This window comes from Triticum aestivum, chromosome 6D, assembly GCF_018294505.1.
Source record: "Triticum aestivum cultivar Chinese Spring chromosome 6D, IWGSC CS RefSeq v2.1, whole genome shotgun sequence".
NCBI classification, from domain to species: domain Eukaryota; kingdom Viridiplantae; phylum Streptophyta; class Magnoliopsida; order Poales; family Poaceae; genus Triticum; species Triticum aestivum.
Window position 1 is genome coordinate 476,126,765 of NC_057811.1, and position 19,493 is coordinate 476,146,257.

Consider the following 19,493-nt stretch of genomic DNA (forward strand, 5'->3'; position numbering starts at 1 on the left):
TTTCATAACTGCAACTAACCATCACTATCTCTGTCAAACATTACTTGACCACCCCCTTTTCGGAAAAAATAACATGGCCACCCAAACGAAAATAAAATGGAAAAGTAAAAAAAAAATGGAACATGATAGTCAAATATGGTACTTGTGTACAACTAAGACACATTTTTCTCTATTCATCCCAAACTACGATATCATTCATTCTTTTTTTTTTGAGGAAAAGAAGAATTTATTAATAATGGGTAGAAGTACATTTATTACACAATAAATAAGACTCCTTCCGTTTCTAAAATACTTGTTGTGGTTTTAGTTCTGTTTACATGCCACACTTTGCTTCGTAGAAATACACAATTAATTTTATGCTGAAGCTCCAAAATCCTGATAGTATCTTCTTTTGTTCCTGCGGCTTTGCTCTTGTTGTTTCATGAGATGGGCTTGTCCCCTGTCCTGCCCTGTTATAAGTACGCGCGCTTCTGTGCTATGGGAACAATGGGGAGAGGCAGATGACCCTTTTTCTGCAAGCACATCACTGTCTCGTACAAGCTTTGTTTCAACGGAGTGAACTCCAACCCCAGGTCCCTGAGCCTTTGGTTCGAGAACTTGTACGGCTTCGCCATGGGCTTGCCATCGTCTTCGCACCTGTTATGCCAACAAAATCCATGGTGAGCAAGCAAGCAACGCCCAGAATCGAATCAAACAGGTTCAAATTATTGTACTACTCGACGTACTTGGCGGTTATGTTGTACTGAGGAAAGAGGTCGCCGAGGAGCTGAAGGAAGTGCGCGCGGTGCAGCACGGCCCCGATGCAGAGGTACCGGCCGCGGGCATCAGGGTGCTCGTAGACGAGGACGTGCGCGCGGGCGACATCACGGACGTCGGTGTAGGCGGCGACCGCATTGGGGTAGGTGGGCTTGACGCCGGTGAGGTAGCGGGCCACGTGGCTGCTGCTGAAGTTGAGCGACTGCTGTAGCATGGGGCCCATGGTCATGGACGGCACCACCACCGCCAGCTCCAGACCCCTCTTGGCGGCCTCCTCCGTCGCCGTGATCTCAGCCATCATTTTCGCACAACAGTACAAGTTCTGCACACCAGGAACATTGGTAAGTTCAGGTCAATCGTGACGCGGCAGAGCAGAATATCGAGAGGAAAATGAGCTTGTTCTTACGCCTGTGTTTTTGCAGTACTCGTAGTCGCTCCAGCAAGTCTCGTTGAGCACGGCGTCGGGGCTGCGGTTGGGGTCCATGTGCACGGCGCCGTAGGACGACGTGAACACCACACGCCGCACGCCGGCGTCCCCCGCCGCTCTGATCACGTTCTTAGTTCCCTCGACGGCGACCGGTACAAGGTCCTGCAACGATCACACATGTAGCAAGTAAGCACACGGCCCTTCCTTGGAAAATCACAAGAATAAGCGAGCAGAGTGAGTGAACTGACGGGGTCATTGGAGACAGGGGACGCGACGTGGAAGACGCCGTGGCAGCCATGGAAGGCGGCGCGGAGGCCGTCGTAGTCGAGGACGTCGGCGCGGCACAAGGTGAGCCTCTCCTCGGCGCCCTCCAGAGCCAGCAAGTGCGCGTTCTTGCGGTCAGCTTCACAAATGAAACACACGCGCGCCATTAGAGATGAGAGCAATTCGTGGAGAGAGGTTCATGGACCGATGCACTTACCGGGGTCCCTGGCGGTTCCCCTGACGCGGTAGCCGCGGAGGAGGAGCTCCTTCACGACCCAGGAGCCGATGAAGCCTCCGGCGCCCGTGACGCAGACCAGCTCCTGCTCCGGCTGCCGCTTCTTCATCTCGCCGTTGTCGGTGGCCTTGTCAATGGACGGCATGGTGACCACGGTGGTCAGCCGATCGATCTGTGGATGCAAGCTTGCTTCTTCCTAACAAACTACACGGGCTAAAGTATCAGTTTGCGTTTGCTTGAGGCTGCTGCTGATCAGTGGATTGAGAGCTTGTGTGTTCTGTCCGGTGAACGTGCTCCACTATTTATACTGGAAAAGCAGCGGCACCGCTGCACGACAGCACAACAAAACTGCGATGCGATGCAATACTACCTCGGCTCGAGTCCGTGCGCGGGAAGTCGAGGGGAGGCTGCAGCTCGTTTTGTTTTGTTTATGGAGTGATACAGCCAGCCAGCCAGCCAGCGACTGAATATTCAGCGGCGTGACCCGGTGGGTGGGTTTGGAGCTCAGCCGACATAGGGCACGGCGCAGATTCCGTTTCCGCGAAGCGAATCCTTCCTACTGCAACGGAAAGGTCCACGACCTCGCGCGTCATCGTTGCATGACAAAACCTATGCTTGGTAGTACTATTGAAATGTACTGGATTTGAATTTCCTCTCTGGTAAAGGTGTCTTTTTAATAGACAATATATCAAGTTTGTGGAGAAATACATTGCATCTACTCCTTCCATTTTTAAATATATGTCTTTTAACAGATTTCAATATGAACTACATACGAATGTATATAGACGTATTTTAGAGTGTAGATGCACTCATTTTGATTTGTACGTAGTTCATGCTGAAATCTCTAAAAATGACTTATATTGAAATGTCCTGGATTTGACTTCCCCCTCTGGTAAAGGTGTTTTTTTAATAGACATATATCAAGTTTGTGTAGTAGAATGCCAAACATATATCATTAGATTCATCATAAGATGTACTTTCTTATTTTATGCATTTCCTATTGTAGATATAAATATCCATGTGTTGCGACCGCGGTGGCTGCTTGCACAACCATAGTGAATCGGGGTGATGCGATGGCTGTGACCGCACGCTGTGAGCATGACCGTCATGTGCTGGAACCGGCTGGCGGCGATGCTATTTGCGTGAGTACGTGATTTTTGAACCGGTCGTCGGTGATACTGCGACCCGTGTGCCGGAGTTGGTTGACGGTGATGTTGCTCTTAGGAGTGCGCGATGCTGGAATCGGTCGGAGGTGATGATGTGTGCTCGCTAGCGAGGCATGCCGCGAGCGCGGCGTCGGGTTGCTGCAAGCTCGCGGGCAAGCGGCAAGCACGACACCGGGTTGATGTGACCGGCTGAGGACTCTCATGCTACTGACGACTCACAATGTTGCAAGCTATCGATGAGGAGGAAACACAACCGGCGATGCTACAATCCGCTGACGACCGATAACGATGACGATGGGAGGGGCACAAAGTGTCAGCAACAACAACGTTAAGCGGGGACACATACGACGGGCCGATGCTAAGAGTCCGCTTTCGGCCGGTGTCTATTTTTTTTATCATAGAGGAGGTTGCGAGGCGAAGGAACGACAACACGATCCAAGTGTTCAAAAAAAAAAAGAGACAACATGATCCGACGATCACTAGTGTGCTAATCATATGACTCACAAGGGACCGATCGTAGGATGGGATCAGTCGGTCAACGCGTAGCAGTAACCTCTGAAATTTGGATTTAAAATTTTGTAGCACAATGGTTTCTAAACTACTCCCTTCGTTCTATAATGTAAGTGTTAAAAAAGGTCTTATATTATGAGGCCGATGAAGTATTATTTTTAGCATACCTGATTTTAAATCGGCTGCTGGGTACCGTCAGATGCTCCACGACCCCCCGGTGCACCTACGCGTGGTGGACTTGAGCTGCGCCCGCAGGAAAAAGATTGGCAGGAACGAGCTGCCGACAACAGAGAGACACGGGCCGGGGTGACAGCCCACCGGAGCTAGCCCACGCGGGAGGAGCAGCACGAGTTGCTTCTTTGCTTCTCCTCCACTGACGCAAGCAAGATGCCGTCAAATTAAGCACGCCAGAACAGAACAAAGCACGTTCTGGAATCTCAAACATGGGGCAGTACCATCACGATACCAGCCGCTTCCCGAGCATATGCCGGCTGCTGGAAGTGAGGCAGTCAACTCGACTCGTGAATATCCTGCGTATCGGCCTGACTGTTTTGATAAACTGAGGGGATAACATATATTGTGCGTGGTTAGGACTCAGTCGAATTAAGTCTCGATCAAGTGATATAACATGTAAAAAAACTATAGTTATTTTTTAATACGGATCTCAAAGTAATATCTCATGAGCATAACATCGACTGAGACATAACCAAGTTTCAGTCGTCTGAGATTTAACAACATTGTATAATATTGCCTTCTCATTAGTTTGAAGAAGAACAAAGTCCGAAGAAGCTTCCGGGTTCCATCTTGGTGCCTACAAGTCTATTTAAGTGTTAATGGGAGACTGCCAAAATTGCACCATTCTAGTATGTTACCAGTGTTCAGTTCTGTGTGATGGCTTTCCGGTGCTCACTAAAGGTATCTTCAATACAAATGGTCCAGTTTAACGCTCTATACGTCGGTTGACACACCTGAACATTTTTCTGGTGTAATTGTTAAGCTCTCATTTGTCCATGCATGTAGTCATGATTTTCAAAATTGTCTAGTCACATGCATATGATTGATGTGACAAAGTGAGAAAGAAAAAAGGTGATTCAAGGTGTGCCATATCTGACGTGGCAGACTGCTAGAACACCTTCGTATCCTTCCCACATATCGACCGGATTTAAGGAGTGTGAGACAACCGTGCATATAGGAATGATTTAAGGCTCTAGTTGATTTTCTTTTTACTCTCTCTCCTGTTCGTGCACATTCCAAATGTTCCGCCGAGACATATAGGAATGATTTAAGGCCCATGCGAATTTCCACTCGAAGACGAGGCTTAAACATCTCACAAGCAAACATAGCAAATGAAATGTCCAATAAAGCTAGACCCATTGCAAGAGGTAAACACGTATAATTCTTCGGCGGCAAACGTGTTCCAAATTTTCAGAAATTCAAATCCAGGACGCAGAAGCATTTTGGTAGCACTGAGCGGAGAAACCAGCATAGCTTTGGTCGTGCAACGTTGACGCGCCAGGTGGTGGAGCTTTTCCGTGGCAGGAGGAAGGATTCCTCTCCGCGATTCCACCTCCGCGCCCAGGCCGGTCCGAAGCCACCCATCGGGTCCGTCGGCGCTGCACCCGCCGCTGAATATTCATTCAGTCGCTGTATCGCTCCATAATTGAAAGCGACGGCCCTCTGTTTTACTTCCCGCAAAGATGTAGCCGAGCTCCCCCTCCGCCTCCCTGCTCACGGCTAGTATCGCACCGCAGTTTTGTCGTGTGCCCGCCCGGTACGGTGCAAGTACCAGCCTACCGGCCAGTATAAATGGTGCCGCAGACTGAATGTACAGACCACACATCGACCCTGCAGTCAACTAGCAAATCTTTCTTGCGTCCACACATCCACCGACCACCGTGCTCGTCAGTCACCATGCCGTCGATTGACAAGGCCACCGACAACGGCGAGCTCAAGCAGCGGCAGCCGGAGCAGGAGCTGGTCTGCGTCACGGGGGCCGGAGGCTTCATCGGCTCCTGGGTCGTCAAGGAGCTCCTCCTCCGTGGCTACCGCGTGAGAGGAACCGCCAGGGACCCTGGTAAGCACACCATCCATGATCTCGCCGAGTGTTGTGGTGCCTTTTTTTTTTTAAACGGAGGTAAAAGCTTTACCTCATCTCATTAAAAAGAACGGTGACGCTAAATCTCAGTCGACCGAGACTTCGCGAAGTCTCAGTCAACGTGTCAGCCGTATGATTATTACTTGCTTTAAGATTCGTGTTGGAGAGTTGGTTGTTTTGTTTTCAGCCTGCTAAGGAGAGTGTCCAGCCCGGTTCTCTGTTTGTCTGTGTCTTCCGTTGTTTGGGCCTTTTTTGTTTTCGCGTTGTGACTTTGTCGTGCAGGTCTTTCTCATTTTGTTTTTTTTTCAGGTCGCATCTCAATGTGTGTTTTTAGGCTGTTGTTGTCTCGTTCTTTGTCTTTTCTTTTTCTTCATTTTCCTCCCTTTTTCATTTTATCTATCATTTGTATGTCTTTTCTTTTCCCATTTTTCTTTGTTTTGTTATTATTTTTTATTGTCCCATTTTTAGTTTATTTTTTGTCCTTTTTAGCTTTAATTATTTTAACGGACTCGCTAAATCTCAGTCGACTGAGATTTAGTAAAGTCTCAGTCGACGCGTCATCCGTCGGATCTTTGTTTGCTTCAAGATTCGCGCTGGAAGTGGGTTATCTTGTTTCAGCATGTGTAACACGTGTGTCCAGCCCGTTTGTTTGTTTGTTTGTCGGGCTTCTTTGTGTCAGAGGACATGGGAGGTTTTCTCGGTGGGTTGTTCGCTGGGCTGGGTTGGCGTTCCTCTGATCTCTCTTTTTTTTTAGCCGTCATACTGTAGATCTGAGAGTGGTGTTCCTCCGATTTCTTCTGTTTGTTGGTTGGAGTAGGTTGTTTTAAGTAGAAATTAGTAGTTATCTTCATTTTTCCCATTCGAGGGGGATTTGTTTGTTCCAGTAGTTTGGACAAAGCGCAGATTAATAGTTTCTTTTTTACCAGTAGTCAAAATATACTTTGGATCAACAAAGGTTAGTGAGTTTTATTTCCATTTCCCCATTCTTAGCAGAGGATCAACAGAGGTCTAGTATTTTCAAACAGAGTTTGTAGTAATTTCAAATAGAAACGTTTCTTTGTTTTAAATGCAATAGAATTTGTTGTTAGTCAATGCAGAGTTCTGTTAGTTTTCAAGTAGACATTCTAGAGGTATGCATGTATGTTTGTTTTTCCGTCTAGTTTTTGAAATGTTTCTTTTTGATAGTAGCAGAATTTGTTTGTTAGTCAACAAAATATGTTCATTTTCAATTTTTGTGACCACATCCTGTTAATATATCCACTTATACAGAAGAAATAATCCACTTATGCATATTTTTGTTAGTAATTGTTTCTTTTTTTTATCATCTATGCATATATGTTTGCTTTTTCATATCCTAGTTAAGAAACCGTTGTTTGCTTGTCTGGTCATAAAATATGTCATTTTCATATCCTTGTTAACATCTTCGTGTTGTTAGTTTTTTTATGCGCTCAGGCGATGGTCTGTGAAGTTTGCTTGAGTCATTGCAAGCACTAGAACATGGGTAGCGGTTGGCATCTATTTATGGGAGGAATTTAAAAACACAACGGTAACTCAATAACTTTCAGCGGTAACTGAAACTGACCATTGTTTTGCTAGTGGGCGGGAGAGGGGGGTAGTTGCATGTTTGAGACTAGGCATGCAACTGCAAGTGCATGTCTACCCACCCGACCGCAACTAACCTTTTTGTTATGTCGGAGGACGACGGGAAAGGAGGGGTAGTTGCATGTCTGACACTAGGCACGCAACTGCAAGCATCACCACCAACTGCAATTGCATGTCTACCCACCTAGCTGCAACTGACTTTTGTTTCGTCGAAGAGAGGCGGGAGAGGGGCAGTTGCATGTCTGACACTAGGCATGCAACTAAAGTGTCGCCTTGAATGTAACTGCATGTCTACCTAGACGACCTGCAACTGACCTTTTGTTTTGTCGGTAGGCCGTGGGAGAGGGGGTTGTTGCATGTCTGACGCTACGCATGCAACCGCAAGTGTCGCCCCCGACTGCAACTGCATGTCTATCCACCCGACTGTAACTATCCTTTTGTTTTCTCGGTGAGCAGTCGGGGAGGGGGGAGTTGCATGTCTGACACTGGGCATGCAACTGCAAGTGTCGCCCTCGACTATAACTGCATGTCTACCCACCCGACTGTAACTATCCTTTTTGTTTTCTCGGTGAGCAGTCGGAGAGGGGAGCGGGGAGTTGCATGTCTGACACTAGGTATGCAACTGCAAGCGTCTCCCTCGACTGCAACTACATGTCTACCCACCCGACTGCAACTGACTTTTTTTATTATGTCAGATGACGACGGGAGAGGGGGCAGTTGCATGTTTAACACTACGCTCGCAACTGCAAGCGTTGTACCCGACTGCAATTGCATGTCTACCAATCCAACTGCAACCGACCTTTGTTTTGTCAGCTGGCGGTGAGAGAGGGGGCAGTTGCATGTCGGCCACTAGGCATGCAATTGCAAGTGTCGCCCCCTACTGCAGCTGAACTTTGTTTTGTTGGAGGGTGCCGAGAGAGGTAGGGGAAGTTGCATGTCTAGCACTTGGCATACAACTGCAAGTGTCACCCTCGACTGCAATTGCATGTCTACCCATCCGGCTGCAACTGACCTTTTTTACTTGTAGGGCGGCGGGAGAGGGGCCAGTTGCATGTCTGACACTAGGTACGCAACTGCAAGCGTCGCTCCCAACTGCAACTTAATGTCTAACCATCCGACTGCATCTGACCTTCATTTCCCCATAGGCGGGCAGGAGAGGGGGCACAGTTGCATACTTGACACCAGGCATGCTTTTGTGGGTTGGGCAGGTGTTCAAGCACGCATTTTTGTTTTGTTCTTTGTTCTTTTTGTCATTGCTTTGTGTTGCATTCGCGCTGGATTGTTCCCCAGCTTCGTTCCTATTTTCTTTTTTTCTTTTCCCCATTTTTCTGTTTTCTATTAGTTTTTATTTTTTTCAAAAATATTACCACCTATTTGCACATACATCGATCACACACAATTGCATGTAAATTAAACGCACGTAATTACATGTCTACTATCGGTGTGGAACTTTTTTTCTTTTCATGTCTGTCATTAAACACACCATTGCAAGTGTCACTCCCGACTGCAATTGCATGTCTTCAACGTGACTGCAACTCAGTGATGTTTTTGTCAGGAGGGGGACAGTTGCATATCATCCACTAGACACAGTGTAGCCGCGACTACAACTACATGTCTTTCAAAGTGCAACTTTTGTGGTGTTATTATTATTATTATTATTATTATTATTATTATTATTATTATTATTATTATTATTATTATTATTATTATTATCATATTTATTTTTTCTGCCTATTTTATTTTGTTGTCGTATTTTTAGTTATTTTCTGTTTTGGTAAACACACCGTGAACATTTTTTAAATATACATGATGTTTTTAAAAAATATTTGTTTCAACACATGATGAATAATTTAAAAAATAAACAAGCACTTTTTTCCAAAATATTACTATAAATGTAAACAAAGCTTTCAGTTCTTTTTTATGGTGAAGCAATAACTGATTTTTCAAAGAAAATAAACATTTAACAAACAAAAGCAAAAACAGAAAAACCAAACAAAAAACAACAAAAGGCTGGATGGTAGGAAAATCATGCAAACGGCTAAGATTACTACTTGTTTTTGAGACATCTAAGGTTACTACTGGCCCTCACCGTAAAAAAAAAGTTAACTACTGGCCCGGCCAGTCTGCGAGAACGAGCAGCATCTACAAAAACTCTCGATAGTCAAAAAATCGCTGGCCCAAAAGCACACAACAACTGGAAAAATGAAGGCATTAGGCTGCAATAACACGGCCGGCCCAGCAACAGTAGAAAAAAGTACAAGACTTAATAAGAAACTAAAATGGGTTGGGCTACTGTTGGATGATGTCATCTGACTTAGACTTTGCGAAGTCTCAGTCGACTGAGACCTAGACAAACCCTAAAAAGAAGGGGAGTAACAGAGTAACAAAGGTCGTATGCAGGGCCGGGCCCACAGTGGTGCCAAAAGTGCGGCCCGCACAGGGCCCAAAATTCTGAGGGGCCCCAAATTTTTATACAGACCTAGTATTAAAAAGAAAAAAAACTAAGCGCTATTGGGCCTTGTGACGCTGGAGTTGGGCTGGAGAGACGACGAGGCCATCGATCGAGCGCACTCCTCGTCCTACCGCTACAGGGATCGGGATTCCCTAAAAAATAGCTATAGGATCGGGATCGGCAACTGGCAACTCTCGAATCGATCGTGCCTACAGGAACCGAAGAAACGTCGCCTCCTGGACTTGGAGACGTACAGGCAACAAGCGCATAATTGCAGTTTGGCCCTCATCTCAAGTTCTCAACGTGTACTTCAAAAAATAGAGAGAAAAGCCCATAGTAAGAGCCCACTAGCGGCCAGTCGACAACGTAATCTTCGATCTAGTCTCCTCGACTCCATTCTTTCGTCCGTAATTAGCGTATTATCTAACTCTGCCCTTGCCACACGTCTAACTCTGATCTCCCTACTACCTACTCTGCTTCTCACAATGTAGCAGATAGCAAGGTACTTCACTGCTTCAGCCAACAAACCAGCAGGTTAGCACATCACACTATATTAATTTCTCTTGATTCTCATCTCATATATGCGTCCTGGGAATTATCCTGATGCAAATTATCCTGTATGAGCTCCTATTTGTGATGTAAAAATTCCTATGTCAACCATATGAGTTTAGAATTCAGAAATTAAAATTCCTCTGCCAAACAACACAAAAGTTAATTCGTTTTCTAAGCTGACTTGCTTCTGAAACTGAGATTCCTCAACTATGAGGAGTGAAAACGCTGCCAAACACCATTTAGATTAATTCGTTTTCTTATTGAATTGTCAACGTACTGAAAATGTTAATGAAGCTGGTGTGCAAGTTCTCAACCTTGTTCTCGATAATTATATTTTGTACTGGATTTTTTATCCATACTTGGCTTGGCCCCCTATACCCAAATCCTGGCTCCGCCCCGCCTCGTCCCTCGTCATTACTCATTAGATCAATTGGATCATCGGAATTTGGATAGGTATGACTTTCTTTTATATGTCCAATTGTTATGTAAGACATTATATTATGTACATTATACATTATATATATACACATTATAATAGGTTCTTAGTTCATTTTTTTGTGAGATAGGGCCCCATTTTTTAGTTTCGCACAGGGCCCTGAATTTTGCCGGCCTGGCCCTGGTCTTATGAGGGCCATTACTCCTCCACAAATGAAAATTTAGCCTACTCTCGCGGCATCAAAGAACCCAAGTGCCTAGCCCCAGCGATGATCCAGTTCTTCGCCTATGCCTTAATGCCTTCGACCACCACAGATGGCAGCCTACAAGTTTGCTGAATAACTCTTGCATTTCTCTCTTTCCAGACCTTCCAAGAAACAAGCATGATAAGAGAAGACACCGCTTTCTTCCTATGACCATGAGTGAGAACCACCGAAGTCCACCACTCGTTGACCGAGGATATACCGGTCCATGCCGCTACATCCAACTCCGGCGCGTCCACCCAAGCTCTGACCGCATTCCAAATTCGAGTGGAGTACCTACATTTGAAGAGGAGATGCGCCGCGGTCTCCGGTTCCCTCTTGCAAAGCTGGCATAAGTTGCAGTTTGGCCAACCCCTCCGCTGAAGACGATCGACGGTCCAGATCCTATCCTTGATAACAAGCCAGGCAAAGCATTTGCACTTAGGCGGTGCCCAACTATTCCACACCATCTTGGGCATGGGTGAGATGATAGAGCCCTCGAACTGGGCCTTGTACGCCGAGGCCGCTGAGTAGTGCCCATTGGCGGTGAGGTTCCATCTGATGTCATCGGCAATGTTGTCATGCAAGTGCACCTCTTGAATCTTCTCCCAGAGGCCGCAAAATTGCTCGATGTGCTCCACCGAGAGGCCTCCCAAAAGGTTGATCCACCAGATCCAATTGTTTTCAAGCAAGGCCTCCTTTACAGATTTGTTCTTGTTGGCAGAGATCTCGAAGACCATAGGTGTGAGATCTTTGGGCTTCTTTCCATTGAGCCACGGGGAATGCCAAAATTGGACCTTCCGACCATCCCCCACAGTGATGGTCGTCGCAGCGTAGAAGAGGATCTGTCAGTGGAGTCACAAGGGTTTCCGTACCCCACCCACGCCCGATGCGGCTCCTTCCACTCATACCAAAGCCAACGAAGCCGCAGTGCCCGGGCATACATGCGGAAGTCAAGGATACCGAGTCCACCAAGACGCTTAGGCCTGCAAACCAGCCGCCAGCTGACCTTGCACTGTCCTCCAGACACTTTGTCCGAGCCCGACCAAAGGAAGGCTCTCTCGATGCCCACAAAGGCAAAGATAGTTCCCTCCGGCAGCTTCAAGGCCATGGCATGGAAGGTGGCAATGGAAGAGAGCACCGACTTGACTAACTCAGACCTGCCTACCGCAGTGATGAGGCGACCCTGCCATGGCACTAGCTTACCAGTTGCCTTATCCACGAGGTGCTGCAGGTCGATCTTCCTTAATCGATGGATCGAGAGAGGTAGGCTGAGGTAGCGCATGGGGAAGTTGGAGCGAGCTGTAGGGAAGCTCTGTAGGACATCGTCAAGGTCGATTTCGGAGCATCGAATTGGAGCCACCGTGGTTTTTCCCAGATTTGTCCCGAGGCCGGTGACGTCCCCAAAGCCTTCAAGGAGGGAAGTAAGCTGCTGGATATCTTCCTTGAAAGGGGCAACCAAGATTGCAGCATCGTCAGCATATAAGGAGGTGCGCATGCAGATAGCTCTCCCCCCGACCCGGTGTAGCTTGCCCTGCCTCGTGGCGGTGTCAAGGATGCTCTGAATAAGGTCGATTGCCAGGACGAAAAGCAACGGCGAGAGCGGGCCACCCTGGCGGAGACCCTTCCCATGCCAGATAGGCTCACCCGGAACACCATTAAGCTGGCGTGTGAAGAAGAGCGGCCAACATATCTCTGAAACGCGTCGGGAAGCCGCGGCGGCGCAAAAGCTCCAACAGGTAGTCCCACCGCACAGAGTCGAAGGCATTTCTGATGTCCAACTTAAACAGGAGCGTAGGCTTCTTGAGACGGTGCATCCTTCTCGCCATGTTGCGCACATACATGAAATTATCATGGATGCTTCTAGATTTGATGAAAGCAGTCTGGGAGCGGGAGATGAGCGTATGCATGAAAGGGGCAAGTCGGGAAGCCATCATCTTTGCCACAGCGTGAATGAGGCTAATTGGCCTAAAATCTGAGATGCATTCCGCCCCATCCTTTTTTGGGATGAGCACAATGTTTGCCGTGTTGACCCACTGGAAGTGCTCTGTCCGGAGGTTTGAGAAACCGTTTACTACGGCCATGAGGTCTGCCTTGATCGTTTCCCAACAGGCCTTGAAAAAGGCGCCCGTGAAGCCGCCTCGGCCAGGGGCTTTATCCTTGGGCATGTCCCCAATTGCGTCCAGCACCTCCTTCTCTTCGAAAGGCTCAGCCAAGCTAGTCAATTCGCATTGGGCAAACTCAAACCTATCCCAGTTGAAGTCCTTCTCAGGCCGAGCATCCTTGCAAAGCATGGTCGAGAAGTGGTCATGCGTCACCGCTGCTTTGTCTTCATGAGTCGTTACCCAGCCCGTCCCTTTTCGCAGGCGTTTGATGAAGTTCTTTCTTCTTCTGGCATTAACCTTTAGATGAAAAAACTTGGTGTTGGCATCGCCCTCCTTCAAATTGGTAATCCGTGAAGCCTGCCGCTTTCTAGCTCTCTCTAGCACAGCAAGGCCAATCACTCTTCTTTTCAGTCTCAATCTCAACTCCCACTCCTCCGGAGAATGATCTCCTGGGCCATGGTGAGCTGCAGCTTTGCATCTGAGAAGAAACCGTTGCTCCAATGCCGGAGGGCTACCCCGGTGCGCCGAAGTTTCTCAGCAAAGATCCGGCATGGCTCCGAGTGCACGGTAGGCTTGGCCCAAGTCTCAGCCACCACCTGCCTGAACCCCGGAAGCTTGATCCAGAAGTTCCCGAACTTGAATTTGCGGGGGCGCTTAGGGCCACAGTCGCTGGACAGGAACAATGGGCAGTGGTCAGAGAGTGAGGTCGCCATGGCGGAAAGCACATGAGAACCAAAATGGAGGTCCCACTCAGGGTTGCAGAAAAAACTATCTAACTTGCAGAGGGTGGGGTCAATGCGCTCGTTGCTCCATGTGAACTTGCGGTTCTGAAGATGGATCTCTTTTAGCTCACAAGCGTCCAAGGTGCTACGGAAACGGTTTATGCGCGAGGTGTTAGCGTTCCGCTTGTTCTTATCCTTTGCTCTATAAATCTGGTTGAAATCCCCGTTCACCAGCCACAGGTGCCCCGCTGCCGGCTTCTGCGCCACAATTTCCGCGAAGAAGTCATCCTTACGGCTGCTATTCGTTGGCCCATAGACAGTTGTCAGCTTGAAGGAGACCTCAGTGTGGACCAGCCTGATCGTCGCGGATAGATGGAACTCTCCAACGGTGATGTCCGAAGCTTCGATGCTATCTCCGTTCCAAAGCAAAATGATGCCGCCCCTCATGCCCACAGCAGGCAGAGTTGCGAAGTTCTTGAGTCTGAATCCCCCAAGGAAGACAGTAGTAGCGTCATCGAGGTTTGCTAATTTAGATTCTTGGATGCACAGGAGATTACAGGGAGAGGCGTTGATGGTCTCATGCACAGTTGCTCTACGATCTGGGCAGTTCAGTCCCCTGACGTTCCAGCTAATAACATGCAGGTTGTGCTCTAACATGGCCAAGCAGTTGACATCAGAGAGCAGTCTCCCGTCCACAGCAGCCCGGCGTGGCTGCAGCAGTACCAGGATAGGAGAAAGGGTGCCATGTAGAGCAGACACCAGGAGCATAAACTCAAAGAACAAGCGTTGATCATCATGGAGTAGCACAGACAACAACGACAAACAAAGCAACTCATGGGCAACCAACATGGCGCACCAACACCCACACACATGCAGATAGTCTTGGCTAACATGGAATCTAAATTAAACTCTGAGAAGACGCCGCTGTTAACGCTTCAGACAGCAGCCGTGCAGTCCACCTGCTCGGACGACGGACCCCTCGTGGTCCAAGCCATCAGCACCGCCGTGCTCGATCAGCGCTTCTTCAACGGCCGTCGCAAGGTCGCAGTCCAACCGGAAAAGGGCGCGGAGCGCGCCAATGGCAATAGGGGGGAGCTGGCCCCTGAAAAGTTCAGCAAACTTGGTGATTGCTTCCTCCGTGACTTGGGTTCCATCGCTCACAATTCCAACCCTGCGGCAGAGGATCAGCTCGCCATTTTTGCCACGGGTGTGGCCCTGCTCTTGGCGTGTAGACGAGCACTTCGACGATTGAGGGAGAAGCCTGGAGCCAGGGTCTTCCTCCTGGCCTTGGGCGCCACTTGCCTGGGTGCAGCCGGTGTTGGCAGCAGTGGGGACCTTCTCCTGATGAAGATCGGCGTTGGGCTTGCAGCATCTGGACTCGGCGTCGGGGCCGTCACCAGGATCGGGGTGGCGAGGATTGGCGTCGTGTCTGAAGGCTCATGCGAGGGAGGTGGGGCTGGTGAGCATGGCAGGTGCACAAGAGTGGAGGGAGACCTTGCTGCTGCCTCAATCGCAACAGCACAGCGCATCCCACCTCCGGGGGATCCTTGAAGCAGCGACACTGGCTGCTCCTGTCCGGCAGCGGAAACCAGAGCAGAGGAGGTCTTGGGGGGCGAGGAGGCGAGCGCCGCAGCCGCAGACGAGGGGGTGACCACGGCGGAAGCCTAGCGACCACCCAGGCAAGCACAGGCCGCCATCTTGATGCGCCAAGCAAGCCTGGCCACAGGGGAGCGTCGGCCTTGAGGACTGCGCGCCATGGTTCTGGAGCTTCGGCGGCGAGAGGAGATCGGGGAACGAGCACGGCGACGTCGGCCTGAGACGGGGATGACCGAGCCGTCAGGAAGAATCTTCTCGCGGTTGAGGTCGATGCGTCTTCCATGGTCCTCAGTCGCATGTCCACGGCGACGGCCATCTTCACGTCCATAGCCCCTCCTGTCTTCATGGCGCTCGTCGCCCTCCCTGCGGTCAGCAGCTCTTGATCGGCTGCGGAAGAACCTGTCCCGCCAGGAGCCTTGCCGATCGTCATGGCGCCCACGGCGCCCGCCGTCACGGTCATGGTTGTCGTCGCGGCGGTCGCGGTCGTCGTCGTCGCGGCGCCGGCCGACATTGCTTCCGCCATGCGCGTCGCGCCGACGGTCGCGCAGAGCAGCCTCCCCATCAACAATCCCGTGGATCCAGTCAAACTCAGATGAGCTACGGGCCTTGGCAGGTGCACGACCATCAGCATCAGGGGTCCAGTCCTCATGACGGTCGTGTTGTGGTGCTTGATCAGCTCATCTAATGGCGCGCGCTTTTGCATTGGTTTGTGAAGCTGACCGCAAGAACGCGCACCTGCTGGCGCTGGAGGGGGCCGAGGAGAGGCTCACCCTGTGCCGCGCCGACGTCCTCAACTACGACGGCCTCCGCGCCGCCTTCCGTGGCTGCCGCGGCGTTTTTCACATCGCCGCGCCTGTCTCCAACGACCCCGTCAGTACACAAACTTTGCTCTGCTCACTTATTTTAGTTTCAGCAAGGGCCGCGTACTTACATGTTACATGTGCTGCCGGTTTTTGCAGGACCTCGTGCCGGTCGCCGTTGAGGGCACCAGGAATGTGATGAGAGCTGCGGCGGACGCTGGCGTGCAGCGCGTGGTGTTCACTTCGTCCTACGGCGCTGTGCACATGGACCCCAACCGCAGCCCCGACGCCGTGCTCGACGAGACGTGCTGGAGCGACTACGACTACTGCAAAAACACAGGGGTAAGAATCCTCTGCTCCATCGCACCCGATCTTTCTAGCCGGTGAACTGAGCACACTTACCGTCCCTCTTGTGCATTGCAGAACATGTACTGCTGCGCTAAGATGATGGCGGAGATCACGGCGACGGAGGAGGCGGCCAAGAGGGGCCTAGAGCTGGCGGTGGTGGTGCCGTCTATGACCATGGGCCCCATGCTGCAGCAGTCACTCAACTTCAGCAGCAGCCATGTCGCCCGCAACCTCACCGGCGCCAAACCCACCTACCCTAACGCCGTCGCCACCTACACCGACGTCCGTGACGTCGCCCGAGCCCATCTCCTCGTCTACGAGCACCCGGACGCACACGGCCGGTACCTCTGCATCGGCGCCGTGCTGCACCGTGCACACTTCCTCCAACTCCTCAGCGACCTCTTCCCGCAGTACCACATAACCGCCAAGTAAGTACGAGCACAACATGATCGATCTTATTTCAATGTGTTTGATTCGATTTTGGGCGTTGCTTTGCTTGCTCACCGTGGAATTCATTGGGGCGGCAGGTGTGAAGATGACGACAAACAAAAGAAAATACTGTTAATTGTGTATTTCTACAAAGCAAAGTGTGGCATGTAAATAGAACTAAAATCACGACGAGTACTTTGGAACTGAGGGGGCATTATTTATTTTGTAATGAATGTACTTCTACCCATTATTAATAAATTCTTCTTCCCAGAAAAAAAAGAAAGAATGATATTGTAATTTGGGATCAATAGAGAAAATTGTGTCTTGCTCTTGCAAGTAGCCCTCACCCCCGCGTCGCCAACCCCTGGCGACACGGGGGGCGATCCACCGCCGCCGGCCCTAGGCCTCCGCTCTAGTCTCCCCCCTCCTGCCGCCGCCCGAGGCCACGCCGGCGTAGTCTGGCCAATGACGGTGGCGGCGGGGCCTCCCCCCTCGCGCGGTGATGGCGATCTCATGTCGGCGGCGGCGGCTCATGGCTCGGCGGTGCACCGGCGGCAAGGAGCAGCGGGCGCCCGGCGGCGAGTGTGACGGCAGCGGCAGCGCAGGCGCGTTCCCCCCGCGGTTGAGGAGCACCTGTGGCGGCGGCCCAGATCGCGGGCCTCGCCTTGCCCAGATGGGATTCGGCGGGCCGGCAGATCTGGAGGGCGTCTACAGGCGGGCATGGTGGGCCTGACAGCGCTGGCTTAGGCACCGCGGTGGTGCTGTGGCCAGTCAGGCGGCGGCGGCCTGGATCCATCGTCCAGTCCCCAGTAGAGATGGCGGCGATCCGTGCACAAGATGCTTGATGGAGGTCCTTCGAACAGATCCGGGTGGAAATTTGCTTTCGGCTTACTGCCAAAGCCGGCGGTGGGGGCGCTATTTTGCGCCATTCCCTTCTTGAAGGCTTCGCCGAGGAGAAGTTCAAGGCCACTGGCTGCTACCTCCGGGGGAAACCCTAGATCAGTAGATCGGAAGACGGCGGCGTTCTTATGTCATTTCCCCCTTGGGGCGTCGTTCTTGGAGGTGTGCACGGGCTCGAGGGACCAATGGACCGCATCTTTTGGTGGGGCGGTGCTTCATCCTACACATTGATGGCGACGGATCTCGACGACGTGGCGCAGTGCAGATTCGGCGTCCGATGTGCGAGGATGGACTCGCGCAGGAGGATGACGCTGTCTGGCGTCGTGGTGGCGTCGATGGCAGAGAGACCTGTCATGGTAGATGCAACAGTACAGCTCTGAAGGTGGATTGGTTGCAGGTGGCTGCGGCGGCCTCATACCCGGCAGGCGTCCTGGTTGAGGAGTGTGCCGGACTGGTAGGTGCCCCATACCCGGCAGGCGTCCTAGTTGGGACCTCAGGTCTTAGATGTTTAGGTTTGGCTGCGAGGTCTGTTTGGTATTAGGCCCAGACTATCAACATCCCTTCATCAACTAGATAGGAGTAGCGACAGATGTTGCCTAGACAGTGGCTTTAGTCTTACTGTTGTATGACTCTGTAAGGTCTTGTGTGAATAATTAATAAGGTGGCTGCATGCATCGTCCAGATGCAGAGGCCGGGGGTCCTCCTCCATTTAAAAAAAAGTCTGATTTGTACACAAGTACCATATTTGTGTTGGGGAACGTAGTATTTCAAAAAAATTCCTACGATCATGCAAGATCTATCTAGGAGAAGCATGGCAACGAGCAGGGAGAGTGTGTCCACGTACCCTCGTAGACCGAAAGCGGAAGCGTTTAGTAACGTGGTTGATGTAGTCGAACGTCTTCGCGATCCAACCGATCAAGTACCGAACGCACGGCACCTCCGCGATCTGCACACGTTCAGCTCGGTGACGTCCCTCGTACTCTTGATCCAGCTGAGGCCGAGGGTCAGTTTCGTCAGCACGACGGCGTGTTGACGGTGATGATGAAGTTACTGACGCAGGGCTTCGCCTAAGCACTAAAACAATATGACCGAGGTGGAAAACTGTGGAGGAGGGCACCGCACACGGCTAAAGATCAACTTGTGTGTCTATGGGGTGCCCCCCTCCCCCGTATATAAAGGAGGGGTGGAGGAGGAAGGCTGGCCACAAGGGGTAGGAGTAGGTTTCCCCCTTTCCTAGTCCAAGAAGGAGAAGAAGGGAAAGAGGAGAGAAGAGAAGGAAGGAGGGGCCCCCCCTCCCCTTGTCCAATTCAGACTAGGCCAGGGGGGGGGGCGCCACCTCTGGCCGGCCCTCTCTCTTCTCCACTAAGGCCCATTGTGGCCCATTAATCCCCGGGGGGTTCCGGTAACCTCCCGGTACTCCGGAAAATACTCGATACACTTCAGAACCATTCCGGTGTCCGAATATGACCTTCCAATATATCAATCTTTATGTCTCGACCATTTCGAGACTCCTCTTCATGTCCGTGGTCTCATCCGGGACTCCGAACAACCTTCGGTACATCAAAACACATAAACTCATAATACAAATCATCATCGAACGTTAAGCGTGCGGACCCTACGGGTTCGAGAACTATGTAGACATGACGGAGACACATCTCCAGTCAATAACCAATAGCGGAACCTGGATGCTCATATTGGCTCCTACATATTCTACGAAGATCTTTATCGGTCAAACCGCATAACAACATACGTTGTTCCCTTTGTCATCGGTATGTTACTTGCCCGAGATTCGATCGTCGGTATCACCATACCTAGTTCAATCTCCTTACCAGCAAGTCTCTTTACTCGTTCCATAAC

At 50.5% G+C, this 19,493-nt stretch overlaps 3 protein-coding genes across 3 annotated transcripts; 2 read left to right on the forward strand and 1 right to left on the reverse strand.

Moving 5' to 3' along the window:
* Window positions 1-209: 209 nt before the first annotated feature.
* Window positions 210-1,940, reverse strand: LOC123142124 (cinnamoyl-CoA reductase 1-like). The gene is made up of 5 exons (XM_044561138.1): window positions 1,665-1,940; window positions 1,432-1,586; window positions 1,163-1,345; window positions 726-1,078; window positions 210-636 (listed from the first exon to the last, which is right to left on the reverse strand). Exons 1-5 carry the CDS (start codon window positions 1,825-1,827, stop codon window positions 453-455), a joined length of 1,038 nt encoding a protein of 345 aa, XP_044417073.1. The 5' UTR covers window positions 1,828-1,940; the 3' UTR covers window positions 210-452.
* A 3,329-nt stretch (window positions 1,941-5,269) lies between these two features.
* On the forward strand, window positions 5,270-16,158 carry LOC123142748 (cinnamoyl-CoA reductase 1-like). Its single transcript, XM_044561515.1, has 2 exons — window positions 5,270-5,432; window positions 15,875-16,158. Exons 1-2 carry the CDS (start codon window positions 5,270-5,272, stop codon window positions 16,156-16,158), a joined length of 447 nt encoding a protein of 148 aa, XP_044417450.1.
* Window positions 16,159-16,165: 7 nt separating this feature from the next.
* On the forward strand, window positions 16,166-16,841 carry LOC123142125 (cinnamoyl-CoA reductase 1-like). Its single transcript, XM_044561139.1, has 2 exons — window positions 16,166-16,301; window positions 16,383-16,841. Exons 1-2 carry the CDS (start codon window positions 16,224-16,226, stop codon window positions 16,737-16,739), a joined length of 435 nt encoding a protein of 144 aa, XP_044417074.1. The 5' UTR covers window positions 16,166-16,223; the 3' UTR covers window positions 16,740-16,841.
* The last annotated feature ends 2,652 nt before the right edge of the window (window positions 16,842-19,493 follow it).

Excerpts from the sequence above, each read along its gene's own strand:
- LOC123142124 (XM_044561138.1), bottom strand. The coding sequence starts at position 1,827 with ATGCCGTCCATTGACAAGGCCACCGACAACGGCGAGATGAAGAAGCGG. Across the intron at positions 1,346-1,431 it reads CCCCTGTCTCCAATGACCCC|GACCTTGTACCGGTCGCCGT; the intron begins GTCAGTTCACTC and ends TGATCGTTGCAG. Across the intron at positions 637-725 it reads CAGTACAACATAACCGCCAA|GTGCGAAGACGATGGCAAGC; the intron begins GTACGTCGAGTA and ends TTGGCATAACAG.
- LOC123142748 (XM_044561515.1), top strand. The coding sequence starts at position 5,270 with ATGCCGTCGATTGACAAGGCCACCGACAACGGCGAGCTCAAGCAGCGG. Across the intron at positions 5,433-15,874 it reads AGGAACCGCCAGGGACCCTG|CTGACCGCAAGAACGCGCAC; the intron begins GTAAGCACACCA and ends TGGTTTGTGAAG.
- LOC123142125 (XM_044561139.1), top strand. The coding sequence starts at position 16,224 with ATGGACCCCAACCGCAGCCCCGACGCCGTGCTCGACGAGACGTGCTGG. Across the intron at positions 16,302-16,382 it reads ACTACTGCAAAAACACAGGG|AACATGTACTGCTGCGCTAA; the intron begins GTAAGAATCCTC and ends TGTGCATTGCAG.